The sequence below is a fragment of the Lissotriton helveticus genome, chromosome 2_1 (assembly GCF_964261635.1).
Source record: "Lissotriton helveticus chromosome 2_1, aLisHel1.1, whole genome shotgun sequence".
Classification (NCBI taxonomy): Eukaryota; Metazoa; Chordata; class Amphibia; order Caudata; family Salamandridae; genus Lissotriton; species Lissotriton helveticus.
Window position 1 is genome coordinate 738,367,486 of NC_136059.1, and position 22,658 is coordinate 738,390,143.

At 45.8% G+C, this 22,658-nt stretch overlaps 1 protein-coding gene across 1 annotated transcript in view; it reads right to left on the reverse strand.

Moving 5' to 3' along the window:
* Nucleotides 1-22,658, reverse strand: part of LOC144819485 (uncharacterized) — a 646,675-nt gene that overhangs the window by 546,939 nt on the left and 77,078 nt on the right. The window contains exon 3 of the mRNA XM_078677349.1: nucleotides 17,091-17,099. Within this exon, the coding sequence (XP_078533475.1) occupies nucleotides 17,091-17,099 (9 nt within the window). The remainder of the gene's footprint in view (nucleotides 1-17,090; nucleotides 17,100-22,658) is intronic.

Consider the following 22,658-nt stretch of genomic DNA (forward strand, 5'->3'; position numbering starts at 1 on the left):
CTGCCCTTGCTGTGTGCTCTGGGGGCCCACCTGTTTTGCTGCTTCAACTAAAGGAGAGAAAAAGGGGACTTTGCTGTGTGCTGTGCCCCCTGCCTGCTTGCAACCCAGACTTTGCTGTGTGCTGTGTCTGTTTGGAGTCTCCAAGGGCCTGAAAAGAGCTGGCCTCCTGTTTTGCAACTCAGGGATAGAAAAATTGCCAAGGACTGCTGTAATCGGCTTTGCCTCCTAACCTGCTGTATGCTGCTGGGACCAGGGGCTGATTGAGTGCCCCTAGGACGGTACATCTGCTGTCTGGCCCGTGAACGCCCTGGCTGCTCTCTAACAGGACCAAGAGTGCCGCGTTTGTCACCGCCGCCAGCCCGGGAATAAAACGAGAGGACAAGGGCCGGGATCTCTTTCACACCGGCCCCCCTGTTTTATGCCTGATTTCTGCCAGCAGTAGCTACCTTCAGCCGCACCTCGAGCTGCACGCCTGAGGCCAGGATTGCTGAAAAACAAAGAGCTGTGCAACCCCCTTACCGGCAACACCGCCGCGGGCCGAGGGTCCCGCATCTACATCGTAAGGGCCGCGCAGTGATTGGCTCAAGGAGACGAGCCCCCTCAGTAACTCCGAGGCTTGGTCCGGCGGAGCCGCGCTGGGATTGGTCCCCGTGCCGTTGCGTCATCAGCAGGCACGTGCTATGATTGGTTCCCGCAGCTCGCGTCATTGCTGGCTCGTGCTCTGGTTGGTTTTCGCGGTGCGAGCCCCCCAGAGAACCGGAGGCCTGTGCCTGTGTCACCGCGCTGGGGAACGAGGAAATGAAACGTCCCGAGGGGCTTGATGGAGAGAGAGCCCCGCGGTTGCGAGAGGAGGAGCCCCGACGAGTGCCCGGTGAGTGTGGTGCATTAGGGAAGAGGCTGAGTTCAGCGGCCCCACATGACAGCGGGCCGCTCCAACGGTGTGGCCATAATTATTTCGAGGGCCCGTGGGGGTCCCGAGGTCCCCGAGTCTGGGTGCCCAATTGGATCGCATTATCGGCACCTGGGCGGCCCTGCTGGCGAGAGGGCCGCCCCAACGACAGGGGGCATGATTGTTAAAAGAGCCTGTGTGGCTCTAGCTTGGCCATATTTATTTAAAGCGCCAGCGCGCTCCCTATACTGGGCCCAAATTAGTTAAGGGGCCATTTGTGTATTTCTAGAGCCCCGTGGCTCCAACATTGGACACATTTGTTTATAGAGGGCCAGTGAGAGCCCAAGACGCATTTTTGTGGCCAGAGCCTGAGAGCTCCAACGTTTGGGGGCACCTGTGATTGTGAAAGGGGCCAGTGGGCTCCTGGGGTGCAGTTGATTTAGAGCCAGATGGCTCCACCGCCCCTAAGTTGTTCCCAGATCTAGGGGGCCAGAGTGTAGTGAGAGCCTAGTGGGCTCCAACACGGTGCTAGAGTCTAGATGGCTCCCCATGTTTGGCGCAGTTTTGTCCAGAACGGCTAGTGAGAGCCCATGCCGCAGTTTTGCTGATGTCTCAGCTGCCCAGCAAGTAGTGGGCAGCTGCACTGTTTAGGCTTTTTTTTCTTTTAGGGGGACCTGTTCTTTGTGAATCCCGGAGTGCGTCGCACTCCCTTCACCCCTAACTTGGCCTGTCACAGCTGCGCAGCACTTAGTGCCAGCTGCAGCGTTTAGGCCCTTGTGATTGTCCTCAGCTGCCCAGCAAGTAGTGGGCAGCTGCAACTTTTAGATTTGCGCCGGTGGCGCACCCCTGACTGGCGCTGCGATGGCAGCACGCCCTGACATTCTGGACACAGGGCATTTGAGCCCCTCCTTGAGATGGCCAGTTGGCCAGGGGGGCTGGTATGTGGATAGGGCGCAAGGCTCTAATGTGATTTTTGCGCAAGGTGATTACCTAATATGTTTATGATGGTTTTTGCCTGATATGATTTATGTGCTAGAGTGATGTGGTGCTAGGAAGTGTAATGCATTTAGTATGTTTTACGCACCCTGTATCTGATACCTCTAAAACTTTGGTTTATGATTATGAGGTTATTTTACCTATGTAGGTTTATGCTAGTGAGATTTTTTCACTCTGTGAGTTACGCCCCTAAATGTGAGTTATTCTTAGGAGGCAGAGTCTAATGTGTTTAGACTAGTGAGAGATTGCCTACTGTAGTTTTACTGGTTAGGCCTAAATGTGAGTTATGCGTAATGTGCAGTGCCATTATGCCTGTAATACCTCTAGATGTGCTTTCATGCTGAGGAGGTTGTTTTGCCTAGTATAGTTTATACTAGAGAGGTTATGTGTTCATGCGTGATCTATGCCTATGGTTATTAATATTGCGTAGTGTGTACCTACCTGTTACCAGTGGTTACTGGTTGTGGTCTATAATTGTTATTTTGTACTACACTTATTCTATGTTCTAGAAGTGCTATTTCTGCTAAGTGTTGATTCTGACAGTGGCCCATGTGGCCCTGTCCTGGTGTAAATATTTCCTTGTGAATATTGCCCGTGCCAGTTGGCACAATGTATATTGTGTGATTACTATCTGATGTGTTTTGACAATACAAAAGTTATTTTTATATAACCTTGTGTGGAGTTCCTTTTGTGGTGTGCCTAGGATGTTGTGGCTGTTGTGTGCGTGCGTAAATGCTTTACACATTGCCTCCGGGATAAGCCTGTCTGCTCGTGCCAAGCTACCAAGGAGGTGAGCAGGGGTTATCTTGGCGTGTGACCCCCTTGCCCTGACTAGAATGGTGGTTCCTGCCTGGCTTTGGCGTAAGCCTTAGCCAACCAGAAAATCCCAGTTCTAACAGGCACTCAACCTTTGTCAGGAAGTGGGGCCATAGTAAGCTTTGCCTCAAGGTGCTCCGTTCTGGGATGTCATTGCATCTACTCATGTATGGTTCAGGGCATGGTGCAGCTGTAGGTACCTATGCAACTGTGATTTCTCCAAACCAAACTTGTCCTAGAGCTGAGTCAAGGACTTCATAACTGTACCTGTCACTAAATGGCAAAGGTAGTGATTCTGAGGGAATCCCATCCCTGAAGCCTGCTACTATGAAATCTCAGGCAGGGGGGATCCACACCATAGAGGTGTCTCACATTAGTTGGCCCTCCCATCAGAGGTCTCTGAGAGAGGGCAGCTTGATTTGCAGTGTTGCCCCTGCACAGGGGGCATGCCCAACAGTAGCAAATCCCAGTATGTAGTGGAGCAGGGGGCGCTCACCCATACACCATCTCATCAGCGTCGACTTAGTTATATTGTAAGGGCAGATTTGCACAGCTTGGAGCAGAGCAGGCATGGGAGAACATTCATCTTTAGAAGTGCCACAAGTCCAAGTATGAACCAAGGCAGCGAAGACCAGCACTGTAGGTCACTAAGGGTTGCCACAAATTCAGATGGGAGATTGTCAGAATAAACTTGTGTCACCGTAGTGCCTAAATTCACTTCCAAATACAACAGGCCCATTCCTCTGTCGCATCCTTGGGTCCCACCGGGAACAGCCATGATTTGTTTCAGTTGACCAGTGGCCCAGAACAGTTCCTGAGAGTATCAAGGAGCTCTATGACTGCCGTAACCTAGTACATGGTCTTCAGCGAGACCTGGTCCATGTACTAGGTTACGGCGGGAACACATGGTGACAAACGGTCCCCATGCAGAAAAACCCCACACTCACAGCGCACTTTAGGGTGTGCGCTGATATATACACCACAGTGACCCTAACCTTTTGGTCACTGACACTTCCTAGGGTCCTGAAGAAAGCATCACGATTATCGCAAAAGGCTGAAACTAGTTGACCTACACATTTGTTAGGGATATTGAGGCACATTTTTACCTCGCACATATCCCGCCTATGTTTTTACTCATGCCATAGGACCCTTCTATTAAAACTTTTACAAGGGGATTTCCTATAGGCATTTTTAGCATTTAATCACACTTCACATAGCACTTCACTTCACATCAAATCCCGCTCTGCTGTAAACAGGCGTAGAAGCACAGCTAGGTTGCATTCGGCAAACCAGCTGGACCCCGATGATGAAGCATGCCACCTACCAGGTAGGTGGGTGAGGGGTTTCATAAAACAACGAGCTGTTGTCAGCGTCCCGCTCCTGGTGACAGGGGAACAACCCTGATCTATACCTGCAAAGGGACTTGTCCATGTTGTTTTTTATACATTATTGGGGAAAGGGACAAGTACAAAGGCCAACTCCTCGCTCTCTTGTTGTTATAATATTTTGCAATTGAATTCATGACAAGTACTGGGGGGCAAAAACTAAGTAGTTGAGCAACAGGAACATATACACCAGTGACACTTTGGCAAACGCTTTTTAAAAATTGATTGACAGTCCAGCCAGCAGTGGTCACAGCTGGTCGTCAACCGCTAGCACATTGTGGAGCCTTCAATCTATGGGGCATTAAGTAACTCTGGTCTTTACGAATTAAATTGGTAATGACAATACTTAGCCAAATCTCATGGACTTTGGTCAGGATTTTGGTTTCACAGTTCAGTCAAATAGGCCTATACAAGGAGCAATACTGTGGGGGTGGTCTGGTTTGAGAAATGTGTTAATATGAGACCCTTCCAGGTCCCACAGGAGTGGCCTATTATTGCATCCTTGTAGAGATTCAGGAGGGGCTGCATGGAGATATTGGCCTGGTGGGGAACAAACTCAACAGGTAGTCCGTTACGGTCTGGGGCTTTACCCCCGGCAAGCTGGCGATGCTATCTGCAAACCTTTACACCATAAGAAGTTCCTTTAGTGTTCGCCTCTGGCAAGCTGTCAGATGCTTCTGGTTGACTGCAGAGATATATGAATGGAGTTCTGCTTGTGATCAGTTTAGTGACTCCGCATAGAGCTCTGTGTAATAGGTGGCAAATGCATTTGCCAAGTCTTCTGTGGCTGGATTAATGGTACAGAATCACCCTTGACTGAGGTCCTATCTGTGTGCTGGTGGAGCCAATTCGACAGTATTCTGGTCATATTGCTGTGTTTGTATTAGCGACTCCGGGTCACTTGCCATAGTTCTGTGGCTTCATCCATCTGGAGCTGTTAAAGCGCTAGCCTTGCCTGCACTATTGCATGTTGCGATTCCATCAAGAGTGTTCAAGCATAGGCACACTCTGCCACCCAATACAAGGCAGCAATATCCGGTGTTTTCTTCCTTTTTCATGTACCAGTCGCGAAATCATCTCCCCTCTTATTACTGCATCATATGTGCCCCACAGTGGCATGGCAGAGTCAACAGACCTGTAGTTTTCTTTGAAAAATTGAGCTGAGGTTCCACTCAGGGAGTACCAGAAAGGCTGCTGGTCAGCCAACATGAGCTGAACAACCAGGGGGACAAGGCACATGGATGGCCACACTGTACCTGCATCTTTAAGGAAGCATGATTGACAGGCTCAAGGCATGTAGTCAAATAGCAAACATAGAGGGCATGTGTGTGGTGGGAACTAGGAAATAATTCATTCTTGAGAGAGTGCCGTCGACCACAGAGAAGAAGTTGTCTTCTCCAGGTTTTAGGTGGTAGTGGCGTCATACATCAATTAAGCCAAGAGACTCCATAAAGGATCACAGCAGATTGGTATAGGGGAAGCTCCGGGGCGTTGGTCTTTCATGGTCGAAGGCATAATTCGTCAGACCATTAAAGTCGCCTCCGATAATTGTATATCCGTCCATTGCTGTGAGCCACTTCGCTGAGGGCCTTAAGGAATGATTGTGTAAGAGATGGTGGGGCAGAGACTGAGCAAAGGATGATTGGGGAGCCCCAGAGAGTTCCCACCACCCATCAAAACCACCTCGAATGTCCACCTTCAAATGGATCCGGGCAGTGATCAGTAGTGCCCCCCCTCCCTCCCGGACCCTCTGTGGAAGCCTGCATGGTATATCATATTAAACTTGCATCTGTATAGGCTTCTGCAGTTTGTCCCTATGAGGTGGATCTCCTGGAGGAGGAGCACACCAATGCTCAATTGCCTGGCCCACGTTACAACTGCACTAAGCTTGACCTTGTCAAGCAGTCCATTTATGTTCCATTTCAAGGAGCGGAGCAGAGTTTTGGCGTCGTGTGTGGGAATTATCAACATTTAATCTGAGAAGTTTTGGAGCAAGGTAGATGATGGAATCTTCCCGCAGGAGGAACCAGGTGCACTAGTGAATAAATCAAAACAGAATACTATCCCCAACCCCTCACCATACTACCAAACATGAAGTACCTGTTGTGACTAACCATGGACATTGCCTAAATGCCAGACTAAGCAATGTGCCTTGCCACGCCCAAAGAACTCAACCATATCAAAAGGCAACATGGAAAATAACAACAAAACCCAGTGAAATGAGGGACTGGCCGGTGAGGGCCTGGACTATCTCTGCTGCCCTAATAGTGCCTCACAGTGTACAGACATAAGTGTAACAGGTTATACATCCAGAATGGGGGGCCCACCATCCTCCATGTACCCTGCAGATCTCACATGCCTTTACACTGTAGGATAGGGAGGCGTAGCTGTCGCATGTCTCATAGCTGTCCATGGACCGATTAGAGGTGATTGGAATGACAAGTCAAGATGCTGGTTCAATGTCATAGAATTTTTGAGAGGGAGCCATCGTATCCGAGTCAAAGAGGGACGAGGGTGGACCACTGCTCTGAGAGCGAACTGATCCCCTTGCCGGAGAGCCCCTACCTCCCCTGTCTCGGGGCCATCCATGCCCGGGTTTGAGTCTGGAGCATCAGAGGAGTTGGAATGCTGGGCCTCCCACAGTGGTGGAGCCTCCTACTCCACTGCAAATCCTGCCTGACAGGCGGTCTCATCATGGGATCAGTCTCTGAGTTAGTCGCCAGCCTTCTCAAGGGGAGGGGGGCTCTCCGTCACCTACTTCCATGCCAGAGTATCAAAAAAGAATGATTTAGATTAAACAATCACCCTGAGTTTGGCGAGCAATAAATGCATGTATCTCAGGCCCATGTTTCTTAGCTTTAGTTTGACTGAGTCGTAGGATTTTCGCTACTTCTGGACGTCCCTGGTCTACCATGATGGTGCGGGATTCTTGATGAACATCGCCCTTCAGCCTGATTGTGCGAAGAACAAGAAGTCAGTCTTGTTAATTCAACAACTGTGCAATTATGGGTTTGAAGGGATCCCTGGGGGTGGCACGATTACAAAACTCGATGAGGTTATTCCAACAGGAAACTGGAATTTCTCTTGTGTGCGCAAAAAAGCAATGGGAAATGGCCCGGAAATCTCACAAGACCACCCCTTCACTCGATGATGAAGAGTGTTGATCTCTGCTGATGACCGAGCCACCATGCCCGGGAGCACCCTAACAGTGTCCTTGAGTTCAGACACATGACCGTCCACCTAAGTGACTCCATCCACTGCATTCCAGATGTTTTGTCAGAGCAGAAAAATGTACAACACAACCTCTCCAATCCTGTCTTCCAGCGTATACCTAGGGTCTCTGATGGCCTGGAGGATGTCAGCGGTAGAGTTCTGCTTACCTCCATCAGTACAGCAGGGGCCTGGCTTATGTAGTTGTCCATTTTCCACTGAGATGGAGTTGAGGTCAACCTATCTCGTCCATTGGTAAGGGCGGCAGAATCTAGATCAAGGGTCTCTCAACAAGGTACTACAGTGTTCCACAGGGATTGGAGCACCAATTGTTCACGCCCCAGTGTGGTGCAGGTAGGGTCTCATGTTCCAATATATGCCCAGATGGAGAGAATGGCCTGGCAGAGCAGCAGCAAAGTTAAGAGGGACTCACTCTGCCGAATCACCCAAGGGTCCGCACTTGGCCACTAGGCATCCAAGGTATACCAGCCGGTGCTAAGGGCAGATGGGCCAGTGCCAATGAGGCCACCGGGAAGGTGACTATATGGGGTCTACAGCCCACCACTCAGCTACCTGATGCACCACAAGAGTCTAGCATTGAGTCTTTCACCCCAACCCATCACTGCGATAATGGAAATCTGCTGAGCAGGTGCATGAGCAGTCATCCAAAAAAGGCTGATCTCCATGACCTCAACGGGAGCTCCTCCCTGCTCCGACCTCCTCCCTGCTAACTGCAGAAGACACGCGGGCCCTAGGCCTGACACACCTGGAATGCAGGGACTGTCACCCAGAGGCTGCCACCCAGTTCGGGATCGCCAACATTAAGCCTGTTTACTAGTGCATTATGCATTCTGGAGCACAAGCGGCCAGGGGCGTGAATAGAAAGGTCTCCACAGGCCAATCAATGTCACTCACCCTCCCAGGGAGAGGATTTAAGAGGCACAGGCCAGAGCAGGGCTAGGTTTGAAGGCCACTACTCCTGAGGCACCCGCACACTCACTTCCCTCAAAATCTACAGGTTGCGGCTACCCTGTTGGGAGGCGCTGCCCGGCAAACCCCTTCATTCGGTGTGTTTGCCCCACCATTCCTGCATCCAAGTCGCCATGGAGGACTAGCAGGCAACTCTGTAAGGGCACAGGCAGTGCAGGAGATCTGCAAGCAGCGTATGCTGCAGGATGCTGGAGGATCTTCAAGGACAGCAGTCGGAGAATTTTCAGGACATGACCGCCATGTTTCCCGCCTAGCCATGCTCCTCCAAGAAACAACCTTTTGATCCATGACTCTCTTCTATCCGACTTGTTCCTCTCTAAAGTCTGGAATGTATTCTTATTCCCAAAATGGATTATTTCTTGGTTAGCCATTATGGTTTCTTTTTTATTTATTTATTTATATTGATGCCGCATAGTCCAATTAATAGATATATAAATATTCATACAAGTTATTCAGAGTAAAAAGACAAGCCATTAAATAAATACAATAGACGTAACATATCATGTAGATACAGTATAAAAGCCCAATGTTCCTAATGATCAAAAACCTCCCTGTCCACATTCTACTGTCAACCCTCGCTTACTTCAGTGTTGATTCCACCCGTGTCTTCCAGATTTTAACTATTTTTTGTATGGACCCTGTAAGTTTTCCGTGCAGCACTTCGTAAGTGTGTACTTTGTGCATCTTGTTCATCCACTGTGAAGGATTGGAGACCTTATCCCATTTCCAGTTTGCCAAGACCAGTGATCTAGCCACCAGAATTGAAATAAAGATTAATCATTGCTGTCTAATAGATAGGTCTCCTTCCCGGACTACTAGTCCAAAAAAGGCTCCATATGAATATGTCACGATATTAACCCCTATTTTCGAGCTAGTTTCCAGAAAAATGTCTTGCCAATATTCCCTTAGATGACAGCAGGTGACTATAATGTGGCACAAATCAGCATTCCTATCATTGCATCTAATGTAATTTGGCTCCACCTCGGGATAGAGTTTATGTAGTTTCGCTGGGGTGTGATACAGCAGCCATTTGCTATAAAATGAAATTCTTTATAGATCAGCGGCTCGAATTGCCTTAGCACTAATGTGGTTAACGATGTTTGACTTTGCAATACCCACTTTGCACTCGGAAGAGGATTCAATCCACTGTAATAACTCTAATATTGTACAGTCCTTGCCTTTAAAGTGCAGCAGTTTGTACCAATTTCCTATGCCTGCTAATTTAGACACAAAGTTCTCCTTTCTGTAAAGGCCAACTCCTCCATTATACAGCCTTTACAGAAATGTTTGATTGAGAGAAAACAAAAAAAAGTGAAGGGCTAATGACGGGATTTAAGTTAGACAATGGCTTCCAGGTCCTAAATTCATTATTACAAAAGAATTCTCGAATCCTCCTATATCGCATACTATACCACTTACTACACATATCAATAGATAGTTGCAGTCCTAAAAGCCTGCATTCGGCTATATTCAGGGACGGATGAAGCCTCAGTAATTCCCACCTTGTCCATATCCTAATAAAGCTCTCTTCAATTATGCTGGGTGTCTTGTATCTTCATTTTTTCAGTAATCTTGGCATTAGTAGGAAAGGGGAAGGTTGATTTCTAATGCCTTTACCATTTGTTCTAGATAAATATTGCATCGCTAGGAATTTCGGAACAGGACTCTAACCAATTCATGAATGCTGCCTGATAATACGGTTGTTCTAGTCCTCCCTCCTCGTGGTGCAACTCAACTGCCTCTCACTTTAATCTTGGTTTTTTGCCCTGCCAAATAAAATGTTGAATGGCCAAATTACTTGACCGAAAAAAGGACTGAGGGACTTTTGTCTGCACATTAGTAAACACAAAAAGCAACAATGGTAGGATACTCAATTTCACCAACGCTACATGCCCCATAATCGTCACGGAACCATTTTGCCATCTGTTCAGCAGCCTACAAATCTTGTCTAGAGTGGCTATATAATTTAGCCTGAACAAATCTACTATGTTATCAGTGACAATAATCCCCAAATATTTTATGGGTCTATTCGGAGAGAAGTACGATTGCATAGTAGTGGGTAATACAAATGACGTGCAACTAAAAAGGAGAGCTTCTGACTTTGTATGATTTATCTTATATCCTCCCAAGTTAGAAAAGACTTCCATATTTTTAATTACATTAGAGAGATTAGCTCTCTCCGCCTTTAAATATAGCGCCATATCATCAGCAAACAATTTTATTTTCGATGCCTCTAGAACACGAGCCCTGATATTAGGGCCCTAACGCATGGCACATGCAGGAGGTCCAATAAACACCGTGAAAAGGATTGGTGACAAGGCGCAGCCCTGGCGAGTCCCGCACCGTATAGTGATATTTCCTGCTGTTTTCTCATTAATAATTATATTGGCCCTGTCTCCCACATATAGATTACTCAAAATCAAAATAAATGTGACTGGGAGTATACATCTTTCCAAGATTGTGAACAGGACATTCCACTGGACGCGGTCAAAAGCTTTCTACGCATCCAGCATCCAGCATCATCACTGCAGCTCTTATATCCTGTGAGGAATAGTAGCCTATTGCCTGTGTTAGATATTGAGTATTATCTGCCATCTGTCAGTCTAAGGTGAAACCATTTTGGTCCCCGTGGATAACTAATAGTGCGATTGTACCCAGACGATTTGCAAGAATCTTACTGAATAATTTATTGTCATGATTCAAGAGACTAACTGGACGATAAGAATTTACATCCTATTCTGTTTTTCCCTTTTTAACCCTTTGGGTGCTCATGACAGCTCCACACCCTCATGAGTCACGGGCGGCGTGTGCTCATGGCAGCGTGGAGCCATCATGGCGCTGCCACTCCGCCCACGCGGCACCTATTCCCCGCCTGTGCAGGTGAATTAATGAGTGGAAGGGGTCATGACGGCTCCACACCCTCATGAGCACATGCCGCCCGTGACTCATGGCGGCGTGGAGCCGGCATAAGTACCGGAGCGCCACTGCCACCACCTAGACCCAGGGCCGGCGCTAGGCATGGGCAGTGTGGGCAGCTGCCCAGGGCCTCGCGCTCAGGGGGCCTCGCGCCCTTGTGAAAGGTCACACTTCCACAGCCCACCACAGGGCCCCCTGCCTCACCTGATTACCTTACGAGTGGGGGAAGGTACAACCAGAATGGGGGACGGCACAACAGCTGGGCCAGCAATTATGTTGGCTCACAATGTCAGGGGCAGGGCAGCGCCTCGGTTAAGTACCGGCCATTATCGGCGCTGTTTGTGCATTTTGTATCTAGGCAACAGAAGGCCCCTTTGGTTCCAGCACAAGCCGGACACAGGTAAAAGGAGGTGGGTGAGGGGAGGAGGGAGCAGCCAGATCAACTGGCTTTTATTAACCTTCGAATCTTGATAGGGCAGTGTCTCTCATCTTCATTGAATACAGCTAAAGTTTGGTAATAATAATGCCTGTGACATACAGTGATCGATGCATTCTTCCTAGCTCGATAAATTAAAAGCAATTAATTAATTTATGCAGAAACACTATCTGACTCATACTGATCTGACACAGGGGGGCAGTATTACATACAAATCATAAAAATATTTACCGTTCTCGTTGCCATCTAAGCTAGGTACAGCTACCACTTTATTTTCTGCCCACTATTGAAGAACACTCCTTCAACTGAGGTTTTTTTGTTGGTGTTTTTTTGTGTACTCTGATGAGCTCTCAACAGTGTCTTGGGAAGTGCCTTGTTACTGTTTGAAGGCCCATGGGAGGGGGCCCCCCTCCCAAGGCCTTCAAGCACTGGATCTAGCTGCAAGGTCATAGTGTGGGGGCCCCCTTCCCTGGGCCTTGTAGCCTTCAGTGTCTGTTTCAGAAAGCGCAGCAGGAGTGTAAGTTTTAAGCAGGACTCATTCATATATTGGTGATACATTCAGCAAGTCAGTGAAGGTGGCAATGTATGCCTCTATTGAGCCTGTCCTGGACTACAATATGGTTATCATCTTTGTCATGGCAGTGGGCACCGTAGCCATCGGTGGCTATTGGGCAGGACGCAGAGACGTGAAAAACTAAGTGAAGCAAAATCAGTTGCCGTGGAAACAACGTTCATAAGTTACTAGTAGAACGTAACAGCACCTTGCCATTTAAGTATAGTGGACCTTTTAAAACAGTGCTCTACACTTTAAATTTTGAACTGGGGCTTGCTTTAACATCCTTGGCTACCATGCTCATTCTCCGCCCACAACAGTTTTCAGCTGTGCCAGAGGTTAATACCTAACTTTTCAGCATTATTATATGTATCTTTTGGTGACAAACATCCCCGTGATTCAAATACGTGTTCAGTAATATCCAAATTGATCTTTAGTGCTTCAACATCAACCATATAGTTTTAGAATGTAAATATTTTATTTTTTACTAGATAGTTCGAACACCTTACGTCCCAGGTCTGATGCCTTGGAGATAAGTATGCATCTGGATGCTCTCCCATGATTGTGTTGTTTTAGAGCTGGAATTTCGTTGACACAGGCCAAATATACAATGAAGTGTCTCAGTTAAATTTAGTGATCTTTGAATCCCTGGAACTGACCAGGGTAGTACTGTCTTCTTGACTCCACATGTTTTCATGTAAAAACACACCACTGTGACTGGGTTTGCATATTATGGGTTATAAAAACAAGCATTGGCATAGCCAATAGGTCTTGCTTTTGGGACCTTCTAAGTATTTAGTTATGCAGCACAATATCTTTGGTGCAACCACATCAAATGTTGCATGGCTAAACACTTATAAGGTCCCAAAGGCGAGACCTATTGGCTATGCCAATGCTTGGTGTGGTTGTGTGTTTGTGTGGTTGTGTGTGTGTGTGTGCTTGTGTGTGTGTGGTTGTGTGTGTGTGTGGTTGTGTGTGTGTGTGGTTGTGTGTGGTTGTGTGTGTGGTTGTGTGTGTGTGTGGTTGTGTGTGGTTGTGGGTGTGTGTGTGTGTGTGTGTGTGTGTGGTTGTGTGTGTGTGTGGTTGTGTGTGTGATTGTGGGTGTGTGTGGTTGTGTGTGTGGTTGTGGTTGTGTGTGTGGTTGTGGGTGGGTGTGTGTGTGTGAGTGTGTGGTTGTGGGTGTGTGGTTGTGGGTGTGGTTGTGGGTGTGTGTGGTTGTGGGTGTGTGTGTGGTTGTGGTTGTGTGTGATTGTGTGGGGTTGTGTGTGTGGTTGTGTGTGGTTGTGTGTGTGTGTGGTTGTGTGTGTGGTTGTGTGTGTGGTTGTGTGTGGTTGTGTGTGGTTGTGTGTGTGGTTGTGTGTGTGTGGTTGTGTGTGTGTGGTTGTGTGTGTGGTTGTGTGTGTGTGTGTGCGTGTGTGTGTGGTTGTGTGTGATTGTGTGTGTGGTTGTGTGTGGTTGTGTGTGGTTGTGTGTGTGGTTGTGTGTGTGTGGTTGTGTGTGTGTGGTTGTGTGTGTGGTTGTGTGTGTAGTTGTGTGTGTGTGGTTGTGTGTGTGTGTGGTTGTGTGTGTGTGTGTGTGGTTGTGTGGTTGTGTGTGGTTGTGTGGTTGTGTGTGTGGTTGTGTGTGGTTGTGTGTATGGTTGTGTGTGGTTGTGTGTGGTTGTGTGTGTGTGTGTGGTTGTGTGTGTGTGTGGTTGTGTGTGTGGTTGTGTGTGTGTGGTTGTGTGTGTGTGTGGTTGTGTGTGTGGTTGTGTGTGTGTGGTTGTGTGTGTGTGTTTGTGTGTGTGTGTGTGGTTGTGTGTGTGTGGTTGTGTGTGGTTGTGTGTGTGTGTGTGTGTGTGTGGTTGTGTGTGTGTGTGTGTGTGGTTGTGTGTGTGTGGTTGTGTGGTTGTGTGGTTGTGCGTTTGTGTGGTTGGGTGTGTGTGGTTGTTTGATTGCAATATTTCCTTTTAGCTGGATATTTGCTCACCTGTTTTCCATCCCCTCTACTTTTTGTCCATGTTACTGATATCCACATTAGTTAGCTTCAGTGATGCCAAATAAGATCAATAGTACTGTGATTTTACTTTCTGTGATGTCACTTCTTGTGATGCAATATTCAATTAGGGGGGCCTCACATCTTCCCTTTCGCCCGGGGCCTCAGAAGGCCTAGGACCGGCCCTGCCTAGACCCACCCGCGCCGCGGTGAAATTCACGGCGCAGGAAAGAGGTTAATAAGACTGACAATAACTGCTTCAGTGAAAGAGATGGGAATCACCACTCCCCTCATAATACTATTTAACAATCTTAGAAAAAAATTATTAAGGGGGAGCAAACAATTTATAAACTTCGCAAGAGATCCCATCGTTCCTGCAGGCTTTTGCATTTTGGGCAGAATTAACTGCCTGTGTCATCTCTTCTAAACTGATTGGAACATTAAGTACTTCTGCCTACTCTCTTGGTAAGGTCGGTATATTTAACTCATCCAAACAACTACTCTTGTGGGGATACGTCATATGCATCTGAGTATATATTTCCGTAATGGTGAAGAAACACATCTGCTATCCCTTGTGTTTCCGTTTTTATACTGTCCTGTTTAGGGTTTCTTATCTTCTTAATACAATTCAGATTAGATCTCTGCTTGACCTCCCATGCCAAATATTACCAACTATGTTTGTTTTCTTCGTACCTCTGTTGTAAGATTGTATGATGATTTAGAATCTCTCGAGGCCAAAAATGATGCAGCTGGAATAATGGGTATTACACAGTTAAAGCAGTAATAATACCAAAGGGAGATTTTATGAGGATTCAAGAAGAACATGGCAGATAGAGTTACTTCTTGCAATGCCAATGGCTTAAATAATAAGATCAAGGCAAGAGCAATGCTGGCCTGGTTTAAATAATTGCAGGCAAATATTATATTCTTTCAAGAAACACATTTGCAGAATGATGCTGTTTTATTTAATAATTTGAGGTATTTTCAACACGAAGTATATGCATTCGCAAATGCTGTTATAAAAGGAGTCACCATTGTTATCACTAGAGAAGTACCCTGTGAAATAATGAATGTATATAGGGACCCAGGCACGTAATGGCTTGAATGCAGATTAAGATGGCAAATCAATTGATGTACTTAACGAGTTATTATGGTCCTATATAAAACTCTCTAGGCGGGCCGGACAAATTACACTATTTGGCGAAAGGCGAACAAGGCGATTGGATAATAGGGGACGATGTCAACGTCGATGTCAACGTGATTCCCGATATCACACTTGATGCATCTCGCCCTAATAGAACACAGAATAAACCAAAAACGGTTACGTTTTAAAATTGTTTAATGAAGGACTTTGCTCTGATTGATCCATGGCACAACTCCCACCCTAATGAGAGACTCTATACATGTCATTCAAAAAGATCTAATTCTCTAGCGCAATTGGATTTCTTTCTAGCCTCCCATTCAGTATGCAGAATGCAATCAGAAATCATTCTCAACCCTTTTTTGGATCATTCACTGGTCGCCTTGAGTTTTATAGTTATAGACCCAGGCTTAGAAAAATAAAAATGGGGATACAACAAATCTCTTTTAGCAAACACGACATGGATGGATCAAATGCGTATAACATTAAGCACGTTTTCAGAACGAAATCTGCAAACCGCGACTGATTTCTCCGTATGGGGGGCTCCAAAAGCCATTTTTAGGGGTGAAGTGACAACATTTACGAAAGGGCTGAAAAGAGAGGAAAGGGAAAGCATTCAGCAATTACAAACATGCTTCAATCAGGCTACAGAAGATTTTATAGCTGTCCTTTTAAGACAGACTGACTTCCTAGCAATACAGGCATGGAATCAGAACCATTATGTTTTCTGTCTCCTTTAATCTGGGTTTCGCCTTACTCATTTACACCAATACTGCTCTACTTCTTGTGCAGAAGGTTCTCACAGTAACAAATACACCTTAATTCATATTTTCTGGTTTTGTCTGCGATCTTTGACAAGTTGAACAAGTTGCTTTGCACTGATAATTGTTCCTCACAACTACGTGTCATGCCTGGTGCTTGGAGATGGATGTCGATACCAAAAAGCCATTAACAGCTTTTCAACAAGGATCCCTGCCGCGTTGTTCTCGTTAGAAATAATTTCGGCATATCGAAAGACCCGACAAGGGCTAATACACTTTTCCAGAGCTAGCAATCAGAGTGTTGCCAAGTCGCAGGCACAAGTGAATTCGACATCCTCCTCCCCACGCCCAATATAACAAGGACACTATTGGGCGTTTGTGAAGACATCTTACTACTCATGTGACCTGAGAAGTCTCTAAGAGTGACAGCAATCCCCATTCCGTGTCCTGAGGAGAACCCGAAAATAATAAGGGGTTCGAAACGCGTTGGCTCGCCGCCTGAGACAGTATAAAGGGAGGGGCTAATCAGGAAAAAAGAATATACCACAACTGCATAACGGTTCCCACTTATGTCTCCTGAATTTGACCCCCTTACAAATAAAATTACTAATCTTAGGCTGGTTTTGACAAGTAGGCTGTCAGAATAAATCCAATGTCCGCTTGTCTATTTGTGTATATAATGGACTGGTGCCTCACTAAGAAGTGATTTGAGGCATTGCACAGTTGTCTTTGTGATTTTGCACATGTATATTGTTTTTCTCATTTGTGTAATATTTTCACTGTACATAATTGTTTATGATTGTGTGTTTTTTGATGACATATGATGCATTTCATGAAAACAATTTTTGATAAAATACAAAAATGAATTGAATTTAACTGTTGTGCAACCTAGTAATTTATTTCTACCATCTCATTTGACTGTACTCACCTGGCGCGCCCGCTCGTTTGGTCTGATCACTACGCGATACATTTTGTGCGGATGTACGTTGTTACAACGCATGTTGTAACAACGCATGCCTTTACCACGCAAGTCTTACAACGCAAGTCGTTACAACGACTTGCGTTGGAGGGCGTGGATTTCGGAATCTTATAATTTTATATTCCAACACCAGTCCCCGTAACAGTAGGGAAGGTGTTGGAATATAAAATTGCAAGATTCCTTATCCCACAGCGCCATCCAGCGCAAGTCGTAGTAACGACTTGGGTTGTAATAGCTGCGGGGTAAAGGCACTGCGGTGTAAAAACCGTGTCGTAAACGATGTTCCCCATTTTGTGCTACCACCTGGTCTTTATATGGCCAGAGCTTATGCAGAGGAAATTAAATCATCCTATCGCTGGGACAGGATCACTATAGCTGCTTTCAATCTGCGTCTGAGTGAGACTATTCCATCTTTCATTAATATTGAGCAAAATCTGAATGCTCCCATCTCTGGGTGGCTAACAGATGCTGTGTCTGCTCATGTCCCTCGTTCTGGCAGTAAACATAGATCCCTGCGCCCCCCAGCACCTTGGTACTCGGATGAGTTAAAAATCCAACGTGCTAAATGTAAAGCCTTGGAGAGGAAGTGGAGAATGTCCTACTCCGTCTCTTCCAAAGTGACCTACAAAGATGAGCTTAAACTCTACCATACAAAATGTAAACGTGCCAAGGCTCTTTACATTACCTCCACAATCACCTCAGTGCAGAATTGTCCTCGGACTCTTTTTGCCACTGTTAAGAAATTAACAGGTGCTGATTCCATTCCGGCGCTGCCGGCTCTAGATGGTATACATTGCAATGCTATTGCAGATTTCTTTATATCTAAGGTTGAGGGCATCCATCAATCCTTGGCCTCCCTTCCACCACCAACTGATCTCTCTTTACCTGGTTTTTGCTGCAATGCCCCTATCTCTCCCACTGAGTTTCTTCACAACTGGAAACTATTTGATGACTCGTCCTTCCTGTCGTGCTTAAAAAGCATTAGGTCAGGCTCTCCTCGGGACCCTGTCCCTATGAAGATATTGAAACAACTTGACCTTGAACCACGGAGATTCCTAATGAGGTTACTTAACATCTCCCTTAGTGAATCTCGGGTTGAACAGGATTGGAAACATGCCATGGTCGTTCCCTTACTAAAAAAATCTGGTGCGGACATCACTAATCTTGCCAACTTTAGGCCTATATCCCTGCTGCCAGCTTGTTCTAAAATACTGGAACGTCACGTTAATATCCAGCTTAACGAGTTTGTTGAAAACTCGGGATATCTTCACCCATCCCAATCACGCTTTCGCGCTAATTACTCCACCGAATCCGCACTCCTTGGGGTGATCGAGCGACTCCGACACGGCATTGATAGTGGCGAGACCTCTGCGCTTATTCTGCTTGATTTAAGCGCGGCTTTCGATACCGTGTCTCATTCCATTCTATTGGAGTCTCTCTGCTCCCTTGGGGTTGCTGGATCAGCGCTTGCCTGGGTGGCCTCATTTCTTAATGAGCGCACATTTCAGGTTTTCTCAAATAAAGCTGAATCGGCGATTCACTCATCTGCTTACGGCGTCCCCCAAGGGTCTATTTTGAGCCCTTTGTTGTTCAATATTTACATCAGACCACTTGCTTCTATCGTAGAGGACGCCGGTCTGTCCATATATTCATATGCAGACGACACGCAGATCGTGTTTTCTCTTTCTGGCAGCAGGGCTCAGGACATCTCAGCCCTAAAAATTGGCCTTTCTCGTGTTGCGGCTTGGATGCAAATCAATCTGCTGAAGCTCAACGGAGAAAAGACTGAGGTTATCATACTAGGCAAACACAAAGATCTGTGGGGCTCTAGACACTGGCCCAGTGACATGGGTCCGTTACCTATCCCCGTGCCAGTTGCTCGTAACCTCGGTTTCCTGATCGACGAGAAACTCTCGATGAGACAGCAGGCAACTAAGGTTGCTGCAATCTGCTTTAATACCTTACGCTGGTTGCAGAAGATCATATGGATGTTGCCTGAGTCTACTCGAAGAACTGTCGTTCAGGCCCTTGTGATGTCCCGTATCGACTATGGCAATGTGCTTTATCTAGGAGCTGATAAAGCTACAATAAATAAACTCCAGGTTGTTCAGAACTCAGCTGCCCGCCTTTTGTGCAACATTCCACGAAGAATGTCTGCAACGCAAGCTTTGCGTGACCTTCACTGGTTAAAAATCTCTGATCGTGTAGCTTTCAAAACTCTGTGTCTCTTGTTTAAGATCCGTCAGGGTTCTGCCCCTATTTACCTACACAATCTTGTCCAGCCATATCAGCCTAGTCGCTCCCTCAGGTCATCAAACAATGCCAATTTTGTAGTTCCAAGAATTCGATTGGCTAAAATGGGAGGCCGCTCATTTGCACACCTGGGACCAAAGATGTGGAATGCTCTCCCGCTGGCGTTAAAAACAGAAACCAACCTTTTGGTTTTTCGTAAAAAACTGAAAACTTTTCTGTTCTAGCTTGTTCTGTTTTCTTCTCTAGCAATGGCTTGTTTTTTCTCCTTTAGTCTGTCCCTAGCGCCGGGAAACCCATTACGGGTAGCTGTGCGCAATACAAATGTAATAATAAATAAATAAAAAAATAGGCAGCGTCACTAGCAATTGAACCTTTCTGGCCATTTCTTTTTGTTTACTCCATTGTTGAGGTCCAGGCCAGTCAGTGATAGGACCCAAGCCTTCTTGTGTTCCCCTGTTCTTAGCAATACAGGCATGGAATCAGAACCATTATGTTTTCTGTCTCCTTTAATCTGGGTTTCGCCTTACTCATTTACACCAATACTGCTCTACTTCTTGTGCAGAAGGTTCTCATAGTAACAAATACACCTTAATTCATATTTTCTGGTTTTGTCTGCGATCTTTGACAAGTTGAACAAGTTGCTTTGCACTGATACTTGTTCCTCACTTATTATTTTGGGTTTGCATTGTTTGAGATTTCCATGTGACTTTTTGAGACTAAACTCTTTGATTTCTTTGCTGCTGCCCTTGTAGCCTGTAGATGTTGAAGAGACAATCGTTCTTGACCTCTCTTGCTCTGTCTTCTAGTGTACTCTATTGTTATACTTTTAGCAGTTGTATTTATTTATTTTTGGGTTATATGTTAGGCACAGACATACACCCCTAGGTACCTTAGTGCCAGCAATAGCTACTTCACTCTAGAATAATGACGATGTAAATATATGCAGACATCTATAATACTGCCCATCATGTCGAAAATATGTTGTTTTTTAGTAGTTTCCTAAACATAACCTGAGATGAGTCTTTCTTTAACTGTAGGGCAAGGCTGTTCTGAAGCTTGGCTGCTCCAACAAGGAATACTCTACTACCTCACGAGGATCGGAGAAAGTTGGCACATTACTAAGGAAGGCCGTTCTGGATCTCAAGCTGTGTCTTGGGACATAGGAAAAGAATTTATTAGACAGAGAATTAGGTCTTATGTCATTAAGTGCTTTGTGTACCAGGCATAAATTATCCTTTCACTAACAAGGCAGTTAAAGTGTACCTACTGCATACAAGATGTGTTCATGCTTCTTGATATAAGATCATTCTGGCAACTGAATTTTAGACAATCTATTCAGAGATTATGTTGTGCTTACATTTACGGCAGCTCAGCCAGTTTGCATGTGTGTATGTATGGAACCTTAGAATGCCTGATGACAGTGTGGAATGTTGGTATGCCTGGTGGACTGGAAGAGTGACTGTTGGAGTGAGTGGGCTGAGCTGTGAAGATGCAGCTCCTGGTGGGGCTCTGAATTAGCCATGAACTAGCTCGAATTGATCTTTTACCAACCATCATTCTGCTTGTAACCAACATCTATGATCTTGTAACTTATAAATAAACCTCTACTTGGATTTACCTCCTGACTACGATTGTACTTTGTAACATTGGCGACGAGGATGGGATGAAACCCTGCTTACTGGCTACCTGAGGTAAAATTTTAACCTTTTATGAGACTATATATTTAATGGAAACTTCTGGAATCTACTTAAGAAAAAGAAAATTTAAACAAGGATAAAAATGCCCACCCAGCCCCACCAGTGTCCACTAATATCAGGACAGCCTGCCTGGGCGCTTCAAACTCCTTATATTCATTGTCTTAAAAGCCATAGAAGAGGTTATCGATTTAACAACAGTTGCCTTCCTTAAAGTCAACCTGTTCAACGAGTTTAAAGAGACATTTGCAGTCTTTATGAGCGTAAAGAGTAATTTGCAGAGGTTAACACTGTGTTTGAAAACGCCCTGCTTTTATTGGTGCATACTCAGTGTATTATACTGTCCACTACACTGGACACAGCGTGGCAATTCCTCAACAAGCTACCGATGGTTTGCCTTTAAAGCTTGCAATGATATAAGGAACTCTGTGCTTCAACAAGAAACGTCTCCAGTACATATGTAAAGAAGATAATCATTGCCTGTCCGTTATTGCCCACCAGAGAGGGGTTAAACTGGATGTTTGGCGAGAGGCATCCGAATTAATTGGCTGTACTTTCGAGTGGACTTTGATACTGCTTGGCTCAGCTATGAGGCAGAATTGTTGGCGAATTCAATTTTATTCTGGTCTTAGAGACACTTTGTCTATCCTGTGCAGTGAAATTTATTCGATGGACAAAGTAGTGTCAATTTTATTTAAATGTCGAAATTTTCGTATACTTTGCTTAGTGGCCAGTAATATTGACAGTTGGGCATTGCTTGCAAGTTTAAAAGAGCTCGCGCTTCTCACCTTGACAATAATGTCGCGCGCAGTCTCTTCAGCCTTTCATGACGTCTCCTTTCCTTCATGATCTATGAGACTGCTGATTGATGTTTGGGAGCAGGAGCGCGCCATTAGCCACCCGGCTTGCGTCTCCCTACGTCCTGCCATCTTTACTTTCGAGGGTCAAGGCTATTGGTCTTCGGTTTTGTGTCTACCAAGTCTCTGGGCACTCGATCACAACTTTTCTCTCCGCTTTTATTTTCAAGGGACATTTTACATCGGATTTTGTCTCAAAGGCTTCCGGTGAGTTTCGTGTGCCAAGTTTCCCTCTTGATCGTCTGGGACTGATGTCATCTACGCAGTGTTTGAATGTACCTCAAAGTACTTACATTTGCCAAGTGATTTGATTTATACTGATTTTACCATTTAATCAACATCATCTTTTGGCAGTGTAACATTTTCGAACTGGAAAAGGAATTGTTTTCTCGAATGGAAAACGAGTTATTTTAAAAAAAATGAACAGTTTTATGATACACCAAACATGGTCATACTGTCATCTACTCGATTAAGTTGGTTTTGAACTTGTATTTGTTCCTTTAATGTTCACTTTTTTTTTTATCAAATGTATTTTTATTGAGTTCAGCGAAGCAAAGCAGTACAATATTAGGACAAAATGAGCAGTGCGTTGACGCATGTACCCAGGACATTACATGTCTCTCACATCTACAAATCTATAGGAGGGTAGCCTTGTGTCCATATAATCTCGTATGGCGGGATTCAAACCCAGCAATGTCCGCTACAACTCTTATCCACCAACCTCCCCGTAACCCCGTCCCGCCCCAACTGTCCCCAACCGTTTCCAATCCCCAACCCTTACTAGCCCTCCCCCAGCCGCACCCCTCGG